Below are 20,432 nucleotides of genomic sequence, written 5' to 3' on the forward strand. Positions count from 1 at the left end.
GGGCAAAGTTATGGTTTTGCTACCCCACTTTTTTTTTCTTTAAAAATTAACAGCATTATACAGAGTCTGCAACCAGGTGATTTTATTTAAGCAGCTCATATCAGTAATATTTTTTGCTATTTTTTAGCAACTGACCAAAAACAAGTAGGCCGAATAAAAAATATTCAATTTTCGGACCACCCTGATCGCTGATCACACAGCTAATTAATCGATCGGCGCAGACTGACAGTGCAGTGCAGTGCAGTGAGAGACACAGACAAACGTGGGGCTTTTCCTCACAGCGTCAAAGTGTCTGAATTAACAGTCAAATGCTCAGCAGTGGAAAGTGACTTATTTAGACTTCCACAGACCACTTTGTTCAAGTTTCAGTTTTAGTCAGGCTTCACCTGGAATTATTCATAAATAGGAGAAGCATGGCTCTATGTCTCTTCTTTTGTCTGGCCGATCTGCATTGTCCTTTCATTATTATTATTATTATTAACAGGGGTGGATTTAGTGATCTGTGGGTGTGGGGCCCCAGACAAACTATTTTCACCCTTTTTCTAACTGAGAGTGTAAGCTATTGACAGCTACAGAAAAAGTAGACCAACTCAAAACTAAGTAAAACTACTAATAGTAAACAGTAAAAGCCAAAATTCCTGCTGTGTCAGGAGAGGTAGGTCATCATGAGCATAAACATTAAAATTCACTTCAAGGTGGAGCTTTTAATTCTTATATAATGTTGGATAGTTTAACAAATAATAATGCATCATTCTGTAAATGAAAATCTGAATCTGCAACATAACCAGTAACATTTATCTGTCAAGTAAATGTAGTGGTAGGATGTTTTTTTAACGGAGCTTTGGGGACCTTTTGTAAGATATTCTGGGGTAAAATGCATTAAAAAAGTAATATAATTAAGTATTTTCATACCTAAACATCACAATATATCTGTAACTGTTTGGGCCCTTTAGTTAGGGGCATAATGATAAATTCCACTTCTGATTATTATGATTATTTTCACATTTTCTCTTTAAATGTTATTACCCTCGATCTAACTAATCTAGACTAGTGCAGGTAGTGTAGAAAAGCAGGAAATTTCTTTTTTTTCCTAGGGGAACATCCCTTACCAATTATGTATTTTTCCATGTTTGCTGTCTCATTTTAAAACCAGGCAACTATGACAACCTACACTAAAGAAAACCCTATTAAACTAAAGTACAGTTAACTGTTAATTGTTCTTAAGGACAACACTTGAGTATATGTTATTAATAACTTTTCACTTCAGTCTAATGCACAATAATACATGCCACACTGAGAGTTCACTGTGGTTGGGAAGTGAAAAACTAACAAGCTAGCATGTCAAGACCAATCCAGTGCTGTCAGCCCTGTAGGCAGCAGCTGTAGTCCCTCCCCGGGCCAGAGTGAGAGCACAGGGAGCCTGGGCTGCTAAATGCTCCAGCCTCAAAGGGACGATGGTGGAGGGCTGGTAAAGATGGCGGCGCTCTCCGAGGATGGGAGGTACGGATTAAATTGTGGCCAACAGAGCGCAGATAGAGTCACCGTATTGCACGTCAAATTGACCGAGACAGCGCTGAGAGCAATAGAGAGCCACCAAAATTGTAAGGTGAGTGAAACGGGCTTTTATTTCACTATAAAAAAGAGCCAGGACTGTCGGGCTGACACAGCTTGTCTCAGCTGGGAAGCCCAACTGCCACGCACAGCTAAAGCTACAAAGTTAGCTAAGCTGTTGACAGAGCGACTTTCTGCTCGTTTTTTGACTTTATTAGTCTTGTGTCATTAAATTAACCAACTGAAGACGATAGACGAGGCTTTGGCCTTACGCTCTGGTCAGGTTTTAATAAATGACAAATGTTATTTTACGTAGAAAACCTGTTGGCAAAGTTAGACACTCTGATTAGCCAGCCTTAGCTCTAGCTAGGTTAGTATGAATCCCCTGTGCTGTGTTGGCCAGCCAAGTCCATTTTTTTCCTTGCCAAACTAACGTTACTTTGACCAAATTAGGAAAGTAGTCATTTCATATTGACTAACACATTCGTCACCAGACAAGTTTCATAAACTGTGAGTTTAACGTAAAAGCTTAACTTAGTTAACTAACTTAGTTTCATTCGATGAGGTTGTAGCGTTATTTGCGTCAGTGGCAGGGTGGAAATATAGAGATAAATTATGGCTAACGTGAGTGTAACTTGATAATAAGTTAGTGGCGTTTCAAGCGTGTCAGTGACTGGTCAGCTTACCATATGGTTACAAGTTTTAGCTAGTTGGAGAACGTCACAGCAGAGCTAGCAGGGGTTGAAAAGCTCACAGTCAGGCTCATCCCTTTACAGACATTTAACTATTAATTTAATCATGAAGTGCTGCATTCAGGGGAGCTACCACACTGGAGCTACAGGATGTTTAATGCTAACTACACTATGAGCAAGTGCCTTAAAGGTATACATTGAATAAATATTTAATTTAGGTTTGTTTGCAAAATTGTTGAATTTTTTTGCACACTCCCATGTACCTCAAGCTGCATGAGAGGAGTTGGCCAGCATTTATAATATATGGTATCTGATCGCAAAAAACCTATCTTTGAAGAGATAATAAGAGAATAGCTTTTGCTGTCAGTGTCATTTTTTTTCTAAATACATTACTGTAATTATGTATTTTCTAGCTCTCAACTTACTACCCTATTGAATGTACTGCATATTACCCCAGAGCTTGACACCACCAGCCATTGCAAGGCTTTTGAAACTGAGTTTGCTAATAGTCACTGCATACCTGCGCAGATTAAATATAACTTGTTAATCTTGAACTGTACAAATGGTGTAATCTTGTTGAGGTGCCACACAGGTGAACTATTCTGGACGCATGCAGTCTTGGGTTGCGGAGGCCTGAAGCCAAGTTACCTGACCTTAAATCTGCCAACAACAACGCTGTTACATAACACACTGGCTGGGCCTAGGTCTCTGCTCAGGACTGATGCAGCTTAGCATGGGGCTGTAGTGTTCAGAGGTCTCTGTGACTGCTCTTTATGGCACATGGTTTGTGTCTGTATGTATGCCACATATGCAACCTTTGTTTACTGTCAGCCCAGTATGATGAATTTAATTGTGGATCAATAGCATGATTTAAAATGATCCTTTAATTAGTTTCTGACAACTGGCAAAGCGAGTCATCACTAAGTTGAAGGAATTCTTTTGTGACAGCCCATGCTACAACCTTATTGGATGTGGTAATGTTGGTCTGTACGCTGCATTGAACGGCAGCCTGCCATCTCTTGCTGACTGAGCAGCCAAAACTGCCTGCTTTTTGTTTCTCTCTCCCTCTCAGTAATGTGTGTTGTAGCTCAACCAGTCATCGAACTATGGAAGCTGGCTATCTTTGTCTTTCTGTGGTGATGTGAAATGTGATCAGAACTGTGTGTGTGTGTGTGTGTGTGTGTGTGAGGACTCGTTGGTGTGAGTGAGTGTATGGAGAGTGGGGGGAGGGAGTCAGTCAGTGGCTTGGAGTAGCTTAACTCTAACAACCATGACATGGTTCTTTCAGTCTGAAAAAAGTACACATTTTATCCAAGATGATCTGCATCTTGTTCCATGTATGAGTCAGCAATCATATTATGTCCAAGAATGCAGGGAAGCTGTTGTTAATAAAATGCACATTCCACTCAAACCAGTTGATGTTCTGATATAGCCAGCTGGTTCCTTAGCCTCAGCCGTGTGAAAAAGACAGGTCCTGTGCTTTCCCATCCTAACCTGTGCTGCACTAGAGCAGCCACTGCATATTTGTGGCTGTCATCTCCATTTCAAGTAGCCACCAACACAAACCTGCAAACCTACACAAAACAAAGACATTCCAGAAATATCTTATTGAAAATATTTGCTGGATTTGAGTGTTGTCCAGGTTCTACTGCTTGGGTTCAGATGAAACCAAATAATTTTACTTACCACCTACCTCTTAACCACTTAAAAGAAGATATGGATTCTTTCTGTAGATTTAAACTTTAAAGCTCTGAGACACCAAGTCGAATGATGGCTGCCAGTGGACTGCCATCAAGTATTTGCGGCTGACAGTCGTCCATTGTTTCTGTGGCGTGTGCCAAACTGCTAGTGCCAGATGATCAACAGAAAAAAGCCCTGAAACTATTTTGATAATTGACTAATCGTTTAAGCAAAAATGCCTAACATTCCTCAGCTTAAGCTTTTTAAATGTGAGGTGTTGCTGCTTTTTTTGTTTTATGTGATTGTAAACGGAATATATTTAGGTTTTAGACTAGTTGTCAGACATAACAAGCAATTCGAGCTTGGACTTAGAAAAATTGTCATGATCAACATTTTTAAACTATATTTACTGTTATTTTCTGACATTTTATTGGCCAAAAAAGTAATCCATTAATTGATGAAATTATCTGCAGATTAATCAATGATTACAATAACCATTAGCTGCAGTCCTGCTTCAGACTTATTCTCTATTCATACTGTTGGCATAGCACAACGCTGCTAATGCATTCACAGTCGCATGAAAATGAGAGAGATTGTCTTGCTGCAATGCTGGCTCTTCAGGTTTTCTCCTTTGCATTATGAATACAGATCACTCCCAAGTTATTTTTCTCTCACACGGCCACACAGAAGACATGTGCATGTCAGTCGTTACTTAGCTGTTGACTGTACTCTCTACACCATGTTTAAGTGCAGCATTTAATAGAAGATATATTGTCAGTGTTAGGTTTGAAGTATGCTTGGTTTGACAGGACCCCAAGGCTCTGCTGTCTCTTCTAGCAAATATCCGCTGCTCTGTAGTGTCAGTCAAATAGTGTGGCATATTCTGCAGGTTCTATACCAGTATTTTGTCAGTGTAGCAGCTCTTTGTTATTGACCCAACTGGTATTGCCCTCCCAATAATGCTTCACATTTCCATATGGTTGGTAGTGGATAAACTGATGTCTCTCTTCCCTTTCAGAATGTACCTTCTTTGCAGCCAACGATACAATTCAAGGGACTCCAAGGGGTAAGTACTTTTTTCCCCCTTGACATAGGGGTCAGATGAGTCATCACAAATTGTAAATTCACAATGTGAGAAACCTTAGTTTTGTCTAGGTTGTTAGCAGCAAGTTTAATTTTGCAGCTTTTAATGACAAGTTATTTATATAGTAATTTACCAAAGGGGCTGTTTGCGACGTTCAGAACATATGAGTTATGAGCCTGGGGTTCTCAACAGAGTGGTGGCTAAACTGGCGGCTAGCAGCTAACAGTGCTTAACAACGGCAACAGTGCTAACAGATGTAACAGTGTTAACTGTCATATGAGTGCAGTGCAAAGCGGTGACAGTGAGTTAGCTATACACACATGCAATAACATGCACACTGGCTGGACCAGTTTACCACAACAAAATATAGAGAAGCTTCAAATCCAGCACTTGTGGAGGTAGTGTTACTTTATTCTCTGCTCAGGATGTTGTTATTCTACTATATCTTTACATAGCAAGTAGTGTTTTTCTGCTATACTAATGCTCTGAATGTCACATACAGAACCTTTTAATACATTCATTTACTGTTTTTGCTTGCATGTGCTGGGTTGCATTCATTGAGATGGCCCCACATAAGTGTCTTAGAAGCAATAAAACCATTATTCTCTGACTTTGTCAAGTTATTCAGCTACCTAACTACTGCTTAGTATTCACTTATCTATGTCACCAGTATTGCACATTATTGGTATAATGATGATGATTATTATTAGTAGTAGTATTGTAGTAGTGCTGTACACAGCGTTTCAATGCAAATGTAGTAATCTTTTGAGCTAGTTTGATGTGGCAATTAATTTGTGGTTGTGGTTTGGTAATGTAAGCTGTATCCTCCATGCAAACAGTTTGCTGAACTGTTCAGGGAGGCACACATTTCAGACCCTTCAGAAGTCTTTATACTCTGTTTGCACTGCTTATAGTCAATGATGCACATGACTCACATACGGCCCCCCCTTAGCTGTGGAGACTTCAGAGTGCTTCCTGTCTCATGTGAACTCCTATGTTCAAGCATCAAACCCCATAGCTCAGATTTAGACCCTGCCTTTGTACAATATGAGCATACACACACTTTAATTGTAAGGTGAAAAGCCAGGCAAGATTTGAAAGTGGCTTGGCATGTGGCAGTTTTATTGTGATACATTAACCACATGTATCAGGCTGTCCATTCCACCTCAATGAATTATCTCAGATACTTGGATGTGAATGGATATTATGAGTAAAATTGTTATTATAACTTTATTTATACAACAATTTTTCAAAGATGTCACAAAATGCTTCACAACAAGAACAAAATAGTAGGTAAAAGACAAAACAAGGGGTGTGAGCCTGGAGCAGTACTTTGGACCACTTGTAGGCAATTTAGGCTTATGTTGTGTTGTAGGAGAGATACTATAACTTGTGTTATTTTCCCTTTCTGTGTGAATTTTTTACAGCGCATTAAAATTCCCAAGAATAATTCATCCTCAGACACCTTCCACAATTTTGATTTCTACCTGTCTAATGTGGGCAAGGACAACCCTCAGGGAAGCTTTGAGTGCATCCATCAGTATGTGTCGAGGTAATGATAATCACTGGTCAGCCGAATCAACTGCTGCTGTCTTACCACACATTGCTAGAAGGTAATCCCTCTCTGCCTCACCTTTCTCTCTCATACTCCCTCTTTGTCTCCAGCTCAGGGGCCTCACACCTGGCATTGTTGGCGACTGTACAGGACAAGGTCACAGTGTGCGCCACTAATGACTCCTACCAGGTGACCCGGGAACGCATGACCCAGGCCGCAGAGGACACACGTGAACGCGGGACCAAAGTCATCAAGCCTGGGGGCCAGTACAGAGGTAAGGCCCTCACTACAGTCTCATGTCTGCACATGCCAGATGCCAGGTTGGATCCTGGACACCAGCATGGCTCTATGTCCTGTCCACACCTCTCTTCTCTTTTCAAACTTTGCCCCTTTTGAGGGATTGAATAGGTGAAAGCTAACTGCCGGGCTCCATTCAAAGCCATTATTGCAACTGACTAAGCCATTATGCCGTCTCAGTCTTTTCCAGATTAGCAGTCTGACCAATAAGGGCCAAAGGTTGCAGGTGAAGCTATTTCTGTGTTATTGACACACAGCCTGCCAAAATTATACTGAAAGTGTACAACACAGCCGCTAACGTGCTGCCTGTGTTTGACTTTTTATGTTTCCCTTACACTTGTTGAACATTAACTGTCAACTGTGCCACCCAGTGCCTGATTTTGAGTTTTATAAGCTGAACAGAAAAAGTAATCTTTTATAATTTAATTTGGCCTGTCACTTTCTCCAGTCTTATTCATATGTCTTATCCAACTCAGAGCAGGTAGGGCAAGAGATCTACAACCAAACAACTTGCTGATATAACGCCTTGTGCTAAATTCGTTTTTCTCCCCTGCCTTATTCTCAGCATTCCTATATTTAGTCTTAGCAGAAACTTGTTGTACAAACTCCAAATTACAAAACAAATACAGGCTCAAAGCGCAGACAAACTTAACACCAACTGCCAGAAAGGAAAGAAAAGCCCATGCATTGACGAGGTGCATACACCTGCTCACAATGACTGCTAACCATGCCTTTTCAGTTTCAGACCACTTTTATATGATGAAAATGAAAAAAATATGCATTACGGTAAAGGAAACCACAAAGAAAGAGTAGCTTCACTCAGTCTCTTATCATGTGGAAATGGTTTGGCTATCTAAGGTCAAACGATCCACAGTGAATGCAGCACATTGTGACGGTCTGAGTCAATCCCTACTAGGGATGCATTTATTATATTATAAGCAATAGGTTACTGTGAATTAAAACTAATAGGAATGGGCACCGATTAAAATGGAGGTACTGTCAGTTCTTCTCCAGACTCATGGCTTTAAAAAACATGTTTTTACCCACATGCAAAACGCATTAAACAAAAATATGTCCCACTTTTTTTTTGTTTCTCTCCGCTGGCTAGTCTGGAAACAATACCAAATCCAATGATTTTGCTTACATGTTTTATCGTTATTTTTTAAAAAGTCTAGCAGTCAAGCAGTGGTAGCCTAAATGTAATTATTATTTGTGTAAAAATTTTGGAACTGATCAAGAAACACTGTAAAACTGTAGTTCCTCGGGCATATTTCCTGTCCCCCGAGAAGTCCCCACTCCTGAGGTGGTATGTTTCTGTTGGTCAGGAACTGTCACAGTTGAGTCTTGAATGTTCCCAGCTGGTCACACAGAAACCTCGGGGCTGAGCTTTCTATTTACTCACATGCAAACAAGCGTTGGTTGTCTCCAGTGTCAATATTACAACTGGGAACTAACAATTATTTCATTGTTAACTTTAATTACTGTTGATGTTTAAATGATAGCAGCCAACATCCTGGCTATTGTTTAACAAATGAAAAACCTCATAATGATAAGGAGAGAAAACATGAACGAGAAACTGCAAGTAAGAGACATGAAACTGAAATTTAACTTTATTTGGATATGTACTTAAGAAGAACAAATTCTCAGCAGATCCTCCCTGTTTTGGATACAGGTGACAGGTGTCTCCATTTATGGTCCTTTCACGTCTTATTTGATATTGTTAATGTAATTAATTATTAGTAAATATAACATTTAGGCATTATTTTTAAGATTTATTTCCCAAACAAACTAACAATAGGGAATTAAAAGTCAAAATATCATGTAGATTATTTCCTTTTCTTTTCATTTATCTACCATAGAACTTCTTGATGCTCTTCTCACTGCTCTATTGCAATTTATTTTCGTAATTGCTGTGGTGGTTGGTCGTTGTCATCAAATAGGTAGGTGTGTCCTAAAAACAGGTACTTGGGCTCGGGCAGCCATTTTTCAGTGTCAGAACTAGTAGTTTAAGGCCTTGGTCAAAGATATAATTGTTTAAACCAGAATCAAAAGTCTTGCTGAGTGCACACACTTTCTAGTGAGTTACAGCCTCCTCAGGCCTGTTTTTCTGGGCCCTAAATTTGCATTCACTGGCCCAGACAGAAACTGGGAAACGAGAGGAGCTTGTAGCAGCTGGTTTAGAGTGAGCACCCTATTTACTAATGCAAAAGGGGCCTTTAGCTTCTGGTTTTCACAGGCTGTTAATTTCAGGTAGCAGTGTGTAACTTATATTTTATCTTGGTCTGTACCCTCTGTCTTTTAATGAGAGCTGTGTAAGCCATGTTATTTGAAATCAGTGGCGTTTAATATTCTGTGTTACTATACTCCTGTTCTCTACAAATTCTCTAAGCACAGAATGATTATTTCCAAAGGAGGAAGCTTTGTTACATTAGCATTTCATCTGTAGCAATTTGTCATTAGACAACACTAAGTGTAAAAGCTCACACCGCCTCACATTGCTGCTAGTCTCTGCTTTTTGACGGTGAGGGAGGGGGGATCCTTTTTTGTTCATCTCTTTAACCTTAATCTCTTAAAGAGCTTTAGAATTTCATAATGTCCATGAAGCAGTGTAGGGGAATGAGCAGACACCCTGACTAAGCACATGGCTCAGCAACTCAAAGCATAGGTGTGTTAAGTTTTAATCACCCGGACTTGTGTTGGGCAGTCTGCAAGTGACTGACTCTCTAATGGTAATTGGCTTTAACAGAAGCACAACTTGGACCTCCTTGCTTCAAAAACTGAAAAAAGTAATTGTTATTGGCACCACAAACGCAGCCAGTGTATGCCCGAAATCACACATGAGGAATTACTCATAGTTTCATCTAAGCTAACCTTCAGAGCCTGTTTAATTTGGCCATTTCAACCTCCTCAGTCTATCAAATATTCCTGTATCTTTCATTCCCTCACTTTAAAATGAAACAGTCCTGCCTTATTGGCTTCTTCAAATATGCAATATTTGTGGCCATTGTAAAGTAAAGGAAAATTTCTCACTTTAAGGTTAGTGCCACAGAGTTAATGGGCAGAATCAAACTCCACATGTCCTGAAGCTCCTCTTATTATTGGAATGGATGGGTGATGATGTTTGTAGGTACACATGAGACCTTCAGTATGTGAGTTGAAGAAGGTAGTCATGGCTGTTGGTGAGCAAATATGTGATAGCATCAAAATGTATGATGATAAACTTCCCTTCAGCAAAGAAGAGGCCTTTATCATTGTCTCTACCTTCTGTCTCTAGGAAAGCAAGTCCATATACGTAAGCCGGCGCTATCAGCCCCAGATGTGGTCCCTGAGCGCAAGCGCTCCACACCCATCAACCCAGCCAACACTATTCGTAAGTGCCTTTCCAATAATCCCGTGTCTCAGCGGCCGTTCCGGGACCGCATCATCCACCTCCTGGCGCTGAGGTCCTACAAGAAGCTCGAAGTGCTTGCCCGTTTGCAGCGGGACGGCATCAACCAGAAGGACCGAAACTTACTGGGGACCACCCTGCAACAGGTATGTGTAAAGTGTTTGTTTTTTAAATAACTTGATATGCCTTTTCAGTGAGCAAATTAAAATGGAAGTGGCCCAGTTATTAGTATTTATACCCCCTCCATTAAAAAAAAAATCAGCAGTAATAACTTCTTATGTTTTTACAAAGGCTGATATTTATCAAATGTAAGATTTGATCCAAAAGATCCCCTAAGGCCCTGATCAGACAGAGTGCGTTTTACTGGTTGCAAAACGTGAGGAGCACTGCACTGCCTTTTTTGTTGAAGCCTGCCCCAGTCAGACAGAGCGCTTCTCCGTCTTTTTTTTTTTTTTTTTTATTGTTGCTAGGTAACCACAGAATCACTTACTTAACTCGTATTTTACTGTGAAGAAAACTTACAGATTTGTACCTTAAAAAAATGCAAAAAGGGCACATGAGGACTGAACACAGGGAAACGGAGTACCCTGTGGGCACATAAGACCCTCAGAAAGAGGAGAAATCACTGGGAGTACCACCAGCTTGTCCAGGAGCCTTGCCTTAGTAATGGCTGGTTTTAGGCTTATTTTAGGATGATTTTGAGACAGTTTGACAGTCTGTCAAATGTCGTGAGTTGAGACTACAGTTTGCTCAGGTATGTCTTGCAGCATGCCTGGGGCAACAATGAAGGTGAGCTAACATTCCCTTAACACAAACCATGTAGCTGAAGGCTTGCCTCTCAATTCATCGGATTGGACAGTGGGGTAAAACGCCAGTGACGCCAGACAGTGCACGCACTTTTCCACTCTAAATTGATTTTTTTTTTTTTTTCTCTCAACTAGAGGCATTCAGGGCACTTATGCAAAAACATGAGGTGCATAGAGTTGATAAGGATGAGGCGCTCAGCAGTGTAAAAACAGATAGAAAAATGCCTCTTTACATTGAAAACAACTATAAAAAGCCTCCAAATGTTGCTAAAATGTGCTCTAACTGATCAGGGCCTTACCCTTCGTAAACATGAAATCAAGGTACACAGATTTGCCTGAGGAAATCCAGCTCACAGAATAAAGGCTTCATTCCCTTTGACATGAGACGAGCTACCTAAACATTAAATGTTATTTGCATACACAGATGTTTGGCCAGCACAGGAAATGCGAAGTTTCTGTTCATGTATAGTTCTCATGCCGTCAGTCTAACTTATCAACTGTCTGTGTGTGTCTGTGTGTGTCTGTGTGTCTGTGTGCGTGTGTACAAACCAGGTGGCCAACCTGAACCCCAAAGATAACACATACTCACTGAAGGACTTTATTTATCGTGATGTCCAGAGAGACTGGCCTGGCTACTCTGAAGATGAGAAGACCCAGGTTGAGCGGATCCTGGCTCGGTACAGAAATGGCCTATAAAGCTTTTTAATTTAACTCTGAGCTTTAATACATACTTGAACTAATAAAGCATTTATGTTTTATGGTGTGTAACTAAGTACTAGTTTAAAGTGGTAGCCTGCCCCTTGAGGATTTAAGGTGAGGTTAATTGAACAATCACTGTACTGTGTGAAGGACAAAAGGGCCAACTTGTGTTGGTAACCATGGATCCCCATGTTTGTTTTAGATTTTTAAATGAATTAATAGTTTTCCCAGAGTGGTATGTTTGGAAAAACATGCCGTCATTGGAGCATAGTGTAACTGACATGAATTCACCACAGCTGTGACCACAGCTGTTGTTCCCTGTAAAAGGACAGCACTAGCAACCCCTGCAACCTTTCAGTCCTTCAGGGGGTGATTACTTAATGATAATGTTAAAGGAATCATTCAGCATTTTGAATTCTATTACATGTAATACACATGTAGATTTTATTTTCACAGTTATAAATTAAAAAGATACGACAAATTCCTTATGTTAGATATGAGATGGGTTTGGGGGAAAATAACACACAACTATACAGATTAATGCAATCATGTTGTTAGGCATTCATGTTATACAGTCTACCCTATAAACTGAAAAGACAAAATAGGTATAGGACAATATGTGAGATTAGCACTGTAAGAGCAGTCAGAAGGTTTTAAAAGATTTTGTGGTGATAAATTCTTAAACATTCAAAAGTTATGTTTACATTTAGCGTTACTCGCCAACTCACAATTTGTGCGTCCTTGAGGCCTGACAAACATGTTGAATATATTTCCTCACTCATTAAACTACTGCAATGCAGATTCTAAATCATTTTTATTCCTGCAATATTTACAAACATACAGTATGTGCTATCTTGCACACTTCTTCTTCTCCTTTGTTGGCACATGTCAAGCTGCAGCAGCTGTCACTTGAAGCCTAGAAACACCAAACCGACATCCATTAACTAGTGGTCACGAAAGCCAACTGTTGCTTCATCTGCGTAATAACTAAAAAGTTGGTAGTCTATATTCTTTATTCAAAAAGCAAAACCGGAAGACTGACATGACAAATTCAAGACGCTAGTTAGCCAGTTAGCATTTTAACAACACAACCTGATGTTGAAAGAGTAAATGATTTACCATGTGCCAGCAAACAGTAACACAAACAATCACAAACTGTTTCTGTTAGAGAGCCCAGTGGCTAAAAAAAGTAATCTTACCTATTATGACAAGTTAGTTTTGATCTCATACCCTCTTAACTTTAGTAGTGTGTTTGCTTTCCTCACTTCCGTCTGCTAATCAGTGATTTCATTCACTGATGGGCTCCGCCGGGTCTGTGACCGATTCAACGTGCTGAATTGGCTGAAAAACAGCCAACAAAAGCTGACTAGCGCCAACAGTGTAGGATGCATCGAAAGATCTAGGGCGACACACACTCACTAATGGCGAGCAATGGCTTGGTGTGTCGGGACCCTTTGTAGAAAAATATAGATGGCCGTAAAAAATAATAACTTCCTGTGTAATACATGAGCTGTGAGTTTCAAAAAAAGGACACAAGTGTTTTAATATAAGTGTGATTACTTCAGTAGGTCTTAGTGGAATGATTGTTGAGTGCTGGACTCTGATGTGCCCTTTGTTTTCTGTCACACCATTCTCCTCTGACACCACTCTTTCCTCTTATTAACAGCAAATTAGGTCTTCCTACTGAGACCCTCTCATCAAGCAGTCCTCCCAAAGAGAGTGTCCCCACATCCCCCCAGGTATCTGAGCAAAAACACACCTACACACACCACCACAGTGATGTTTGCAAGTTTTCAGCTAAATTCTGGGTGTTGTCTTGCAGAAGCGCCAGCCAGACTTTGACTTCATCGATCCTTTGGCGCCCAAGAAAGCCCGCATCTCCCACCTCAGCAATCGGGGGCCAGCAACGTCTTCATCCTCCTCCTCTGACCGCCACGAGGACGAGGGCAGCCCCAGCTCTAAACGCTCGTCCCTACCCTCCAACGTCACCTCAGGCCCTCCCAGCCATCTCCCCATCTCGTCCCACCCTCCTGCACCCTCTCACCAGCAGCCCAGCCCAGCCTCCAACTCCAACTCACCCAGCACGCCAGAGGGCTGTGGCACGCAGGACCTTCCCATGGACCAGAGTTCTTCCTGCAGGGACCCTTCACCCAGCCCCTTCTCCTCGGATAGGTCCCTGCAGGACCGCTATCAGCACCCTGTCCCCGTCCCCAGGCCAGCTGCCTCCCCCATCCCTCCTCCCCCTCCTTGCACCTCACTCACAGTTACCTCCACTGTCATCACCAGCCCTCCCTTGTCCAGCAGTACCAACAAGAAGTCGAAAAAGAAATCCAAGAAGCACAAAGATAAGGATCGAGAGAGGGAGAAAGGGAAACAGACGGAAAAAGGTAGCAAAAGCCCTCCCAGTGTAGCAGTGCAGGCTGAAGAGACTCGTAGAGCCAAAAAGAAGCGCAGTGTTGAGGAAGACAACAGTGAAGTTATCGTCAAGAATCCTCACAAAGACCAAGGTGCGTTCTGTCTTAATTATTAATAATCTGCATCACTGAACCACGGTTCAATACTTAAATGACTGTACCAGTTGTTGTAACAGTCACACCAGTACCTCTCAAATTACTGTCAAATATTTTCCAGTTTGCACATCACTTTTTTTAGTATTCCAGTATCTGTTTTCCACAGTCTTCGGTGCAACTTTGTTCTCATTCATTTCACTCATGACAAGGTTTAGTTAGTCTAATACGTCGTCAGTGTGTGGTAATTTAAGTTGAGGGGACATCTTTAAAGGTGTTAATCACATTCTTTTATAACACTGAATTGAATTTAAGTACATGTGATGGAAAGGGGGTTGTCTATTATGTCAAACCCACAGAGACTTAACAGCACGTCTGGTTAGCATTTCAGCGTAGTCGACACGTTTCTATAGCAGCAGACAACTGTTATTAGCAAACAGGCTTTGATAAACAGACTGTACGCCATTTAGCTGATAAAGAGATATTTTCTGCTTAATGAATATTGAACTCACATTTCTTCAAAAGGCCTATTTAACAGAAGATATTTTAACATGTAACAATAGGAAAAGCACGGGCGTAAATAATGAAATGAAAAATTACTGCTGTGACAGTCTCAGAGTCCTGGTATTGTACACTTTGGCTCATTGTCTCACTGTAATGGCTCACTAGGACACTTAAATAGAACAGGTCATGACAAGTTAAAATGTCTGTTGTTAAAATGGTTTATGAGATAATATTAGTCTGACTGCTAGATGCTGGTAATGGTTTGCAAAAATGTTAGCCACAAAAAATAATAGTTCCTCTTGGACCCAGTGTCCATAAATGAATTTAACTTAGCTGTAATGTTGTCAAGAAAAGTCTTATAGAAGTGCTTCCTTTACCTATCGTGAAAAAATGGAACTTAGATGTTGCATAACAAGGAAACCTTTGTATGTTTAAAAACCAAACATAGGTGGTGTGGATTTTGCTCCTCGCATTTTAAAGCTTTTTTTTTTCCTGATGATTTGGACACAAATTCCTGTCTTTTATGTGACAATGCCTGAACACAGCACAGGCTCGCTCCACTGTGGGTACAGTGCCGTGCTGCGCTGCTGTGTGAGCAGCGTGTTTGACTCTGCTCAGTGAGTTGATGGTCATTTACACATTGTCCATAACAATAACTATGTCAGGTCAGGTCAGTGCCCCCCTAATATAATGTAGGGGAAACACTGAATCAAGCAAGAAGACTCATGATACCATTTATGTATTATATTGTAATCGCGATCGCAAATCGCAAATGTGTTTGTGTGTTTGTGGACTAACTCATTCAAGCAGCATTGACGAGTCTTGTGACTGACATGCCTCCTCAGTCCAGGTTTCCAGCCAGTTTATCTTTCAGACTTTGGATTGTTGCTCACCATGTTTCGAATCTTTATCTCTGTTTATGTCTGTTCCAGCCCACCCAACCACATACAGTTTGATCTTTGATTACACTGACACACTCGATGTTGTCTGAACATGCTGAGGCATTGATCCGAGCTCCTCTTTACTCTGTGGTCTTTAGTCCTGCTTTATCTGATATTGTAAATGTTGTGGTTGTAGTTTGAGAGTCTTTCTTTCTCTTTCAAGGATATGCTGTTGCTGTGTTTAATAACTGCTAATAAGCCAGAAGCTCTTGTTTTATGTATTTTCAGTACAGATGTATAGTTCATACATTGTTTTGAATTGCTGTTTTTTTGTTTTGTTTGTTTTTAAATTGTTTTGTTTTTATAGTGCAGCTAAATACAGTAGCCCATCCTTAGTAATAATTTGGTGTGTTTTGTATTATAAATGCAGAATTTACATTTCTACCCTCTCGTCCTTCTCCTCAGACTCTTCAGATAAAGAGAAGCCAGTCCAGTCCACTGAATTCTCCTCCACCATTGAGATGCCGGACTATGTAGTGTGAGTTACGTTGAATTACCTTGAAGCTCCTGTTTTTGCAGAGCGTGACCCTCTTTACCTTCAAGGTCTCTCATTTCATAATTTGAAACATTTGACTAAACAGGATGTTGAAAACAGACACAAGCTTGAGAATTAGGACATGGGAAATGCTGCAGTAAACACAGATGTGTTTCATTTGTGCATTGTGGCGTTTTTCTGTCTTTGCTGTGCTAGAACTGTTTTGCTCTTTCTATGTCATTGGTAATGAGTGCAGGGAGCACGTTAGCTATTGCTCAAATAGAGAGGCTCAACAGCTGGTAAACAGGATTCCCACCATTCTTTAAAGATCATGACCTTTAACGAGGTGTATTCAAAACAAAGAAAGTTAGGGCAAAGTTTGTTCATGATGGAGTGCTGGTTTAATCTTTAACATGACAAAACATAATTTTTTATCAGTTTTACGTGTGTAACCACTTTCAAAAGAATAATTGAGTTAAATTTACTTTCCTGTGGCTACAGGAAGTACATGCCGTTGTTGTCTGTGGACCAGCGACAAAACTACAAGGATGACTTCAATGCAGAGTATGATGAGTATCGCCTGCTACACGCCCGCGTGGAGAGCATCACCCGCCGCTTTACCCAGCTGGATTCCCAGTGTCGGAAACTGGCACCAGGCACCAAAGAATACCAGGTCATATCAGCTGGCATAAATACACTGTACCTATGTTCATGTTGCCTTTTTCATCTGCTCGTTTCTCCTAAAGCCAATTACTGTATAATCCTGACGGAGCATTTGGGGTGGATCATTTTTATGAACTCTTAAAAAAAGAGGTCCTGGTTAAAGTTATCGTATTCGTTTCAGACTGTGAACAGACCAGAATCATACAAGGATTACAGAGATAGTATTACTGAGTCCTTATAGTGGTGTTCCTATTTTTTGTCCATTTCTTGTATATAGCAGTTAATACAAAGTACAGACATGTAGAAAAGTGCACACAGTTGAGTACTGATCTCCGCTGGGTGTGTCTGTGGGTGGGGAGCAAGGCGTGTTGTGCAGGCTGTGTGTTAAGCCTGTACGCAAAGCAGTAGTGGAAAGATGCGTAGAATGCTGTGTAACCGAGCGTCTTGGAATAACCTAACTGTCAAAATTTAAGGCTCTGTAAATGACATTCAGAACATTAATATAGCAGCAAACTATTTACTCTGTAAAGATATGGTGGAGTAATGGTGTCCTGAGCAGAGAGTCAAGTCAGGCTTGTTTCTAGCCTAGCCATTTGTAGGAAATGCCTTATGTATAAATAAAACAGGTTTTTCAACAACTGTGAATCACTGCAGCGACGAGAGGTCCCTGAGCACAGAGTCATAACTCTGCACCAAAAACATGAGGCTAATTGGTCCATTAATATGCCAGATTAGCACAACTGCACATATGATTTCCTGGAGGCTTACGCCTGTTTGAGGCTTAATACTATTAATAATGATTAGAGAATTACCTACTAATACACAGGAGGCAGGGAGTGATGCATTTTTATTCATATTTTAAGGTTTATAATTAACAGAAATCATAATTATATAATTTGATATTTGGAAATTTTGTTGATTTTCATTAAAATGTTTTTTATTTTTTTCCCCACAGAAGGTGCAAGAAGAAGTCTTGAAAGAGTACAAAAAGATGAAACAAGTGAGTAGTTTTGTAGACGTTAGTCTGATAAGGATACTTTTTCTATAGACCACTGAAACATTATTAAGTATGTTAACTGTTGGGTTTTGTTATGCCTCTGTGTCAGTGATAGCCGTGGCAGGAGGCACTATGTCTGTCCATCCCATCCACTTGAACTCAATGATGAACTAATTAGATTTCGGTGGTCAAAGGTCAAGTCTATGTGACCTCACCTCTCGTTATGTGAACGTGATATCTCAACAATGCCTTAAGGGAATTTCTCCAAATGTGGCACAAACGTTCACTCGCACTCAGCAATGAACTGATAGGATCTCAGAGGTTAAAGGTCAAGGTCATTGTGACCTTGCATCTGTCTCATTCTTGTGAACACGATATCTAGAGAACACCTCAAGGGAATTTCTTCAAATTTGACACAAACGTCCGCTTGCACTGAAGAATAAACTGATTGGAATTTTGTGGTATAAGGTCAAGGTCAGTGTGACCTCACAAAATACGTTTTTGGCCTTAACTCAAGAATTCATAGGTTAATTATGACAAAACTTCACACAAATGTCTAATAGGATAAAATAATTAAGTGATTACATTTTATATCCAAAAGGTCAAAGGTCAACTTGACTGTGACATCACAATATTCTGCATAAAATACTTTTCATGCCATTGCCATTATTCAACGTCATATCTCAGGAACAGAAGAGGAAATATTTGGTCAGATACTGAACTGGTGACTCTTGGGTTCCCACCTTGACACTGCTGATTGTACAGATCTGCTCTGCGGTTGAGGGAACAATGAGTATGAAGCATCCATGTTTTCACAGACATGGATTTAAACTGTAGGAGAAACTTGACTGGTGTGTTGAGGCATACAACCACGGTGGGGTAATTCTAGTTTTTGGTTTTTTTTTCTCAAACACAGCAGGAGTTGCTGCGAGGGTGATAGCTGCTGTCTGATCTTATGTGTGTGTCTGTCTTACAGCACAGCCCCAACTACCACATGGAAAAACAACGCTGCGAGTACCTGCACAACAAGTTGGCCCACATCAAGCGGCTAATAGCTGATTTTGACCAGCGCAGGGCTCAGTCCTGGTGCTGAGAGCACAGCACACAACATCCTCACTGATCAGTATTGAGAAAGGAGTGTTGAACCAGGAGGGAGTGTCGAACCAGGAGGGGGTGTCCAACTGGCTGTTATTTATTAACACCCCTTCAGTTACTGCCTCCACAAGAGCCCCTCCCCCACCCCCCCCCCTCCTCCTTCCCTTTTCCCGTCATCCTTTTTCATTCCTTGCTTCTTTTTTCGATCTTTGATTCCACTGGCTTCATTGTTGCCTGCAACCTTGAAAATTTCACTTTGACTTTACCCCCCATCTTTTGCTTTCTCTGTTTCTTCTCAATGAGCTCCTGTGGAATTTCATACCACTGGACCAGTGGCAGGGGCTGCCTGCATGTGTGAAGGGGTTTGGGGAAAAAACTTCACCTCTTCTAACCTTTGAAGGACTTCATCTTCAGGCAAAAAAAGAACAAAAAAAGTATTTTTGAGCATCAGAAAATATTAACTTGTATTTAAGTAAAAAAAAAAAAAGAAAGAGGGAGATCTATTTATTTTGGGACTCGTAGTGCAAAGAAGAGTCCGCAGATGATATATTGTTTAACTTTTGTTGAAAACAATGCAAAAAAAAATTACCGCAGGCCTTATGTGTTTTGACTTCGTGAAGCCATTTTGCACGCAAGATCCATTATGTCGTCTCATTTAGCAAAGATGTCTCTCCTGCCTCATTTCCTCTCTGATCATAGAAACTGTACTGGATAACCTTGCTTCAACACGTTGCTGAGTTTGAGGCTGAATTGAGAGGAAATGAGACAAGCAGGAGAAATCACCTGCGCTGAATGTGAAGCAACAACAGTATGTGTGCATGGATTGTAAATTTAGTTGTAATGGCCACGTGGGGTGGTGAGGGTGGGGTAAGGAAAGGAATATGATCCCCTGTCAGTAGGGGGCAGTATTCCCTGCACCAAAAGTGTTTAGTGTTCACGGTGCATTATGGGTGCCTTAAGGTGTTTACACTCAGAAACGTCAAGTTGGGCCGACCCTTAGGGTCCACAGGCAACACAAAGGAACTATAACTGCCTGGAAACAGGTTGTGTGTGTATGTATGGGTGTGTGTGTGCATGTCGGAGTTGTTAAAGAAGGAAAGGATGTTAAGTCTGGAAGGTGTGTTACAAATCGTGTGTGTGTGTGTGTGTGTGTGTGTGTGTGTGTGTGTGTGTGTGTGTGTGCGCGCGCGCGCGCATGCATGGTTGTGCATTATGTGGAGTGACAGGTGTATAAAAATAAAAATGTGGAGAAAAAAGTGAGAAATATGAAAAACAAATAAAAAAAGCTGCTATAGTGTTTGACCAGCCAGAGCACTCAGGATCAACCTGGCTGGAGTAACAGTACCTGATCTTAATTGAAGAGAAATAGAAGATCCTTATTTTCCAGAGTGGTTCACATCTAGAGCCTGGAAAGGACTGCGCCCACCTCTTCAGCTTTATCCAGTGGCAAACAGCCTGTGTTTCTGTTTAAGAAAGAAGCAAAAAAAAAAAAAAGAAA

The 20,432-nt window shown here is 40.8% G+C and overlaps 1 protein-coding gene across 1 annotated transcript; it reads left to right on the plus strand.

Moving 5' to 3' along the window:
* Nucleotides 1–1,372: 1,372 nt before the first annotated feature.
* On the plus strand, nucleotides 1,373–20,432 carry ell2 (elongation factor for RNA polymerase II 2). The gene is made up of 12 exons (XM_033626893.2): nucleotides 1,373–1,606; nucleotides 4,942–4,989; nucleotides 6,435–6,559; nucleotides 6,673–6,836; nucleotides 10,134–10,393; nucleotides 11,606–11,730; nucleotides 13,419–13,491; nucleotides 13,575–14,259; nucleotides 16,110–16,182; nucleotides 16,681–16,852; nucleotides 17,798–17,842; nucleotides 18,816–20,432. The coding sequence occupies exons 1-12, from the start codon at nucleotides 1,433–1,435 to the stop codon at nucleotides 18,930–18,932; spliced, it is 2,061 nt and encodes a 686-aa protein (XP_033482784.1). The 5' UTR covers nucleotides 1,373–1,432; the 3' UTR covers nucleotides 18,933–20,432.

The sequence above is a fragment of the Epinephelus lanceolatus genome, chromosome 1 (assembly GCF_041903045.1).
Source record: "Epinephelus lanceolatus isolate andai-2023 chromosome 1, ASM4190304v1, whole genome shotgun sequence".
Classification (NCBI taxonomy): domain Eukaryota; kingdom Metazoa; phylum Chordata; class Actinopteri; order Perciformes; family Serranidae; genus Epinephelus; species Epinephelus lanceolatus.

Bases quoted from the DNA above. Each gene is read 5' to 3' on its own strand.
- ell2 (XM_033626893.2), top strand. From the start codon at position 1,433: ATGCTCCAGCCTCAAAGGGACGATGGTGGAGGGCTGGTAAAGATGGCG. The intron at 6,837-10,133 runs GTAAGGCCCTCA...TTCTGTCTCTAG, and splicing joins GCCTGGGGGCCAGTACAGAG to GAAAGCAAGTCCATATACGT. The intron at 16,183-16,680 runs GTGAGTTACGTT...CTGTGGCTACAG, and splicing joins GAGATGCCGGACTATGTAGT to GAAGTACATGCCGTTGTTGT.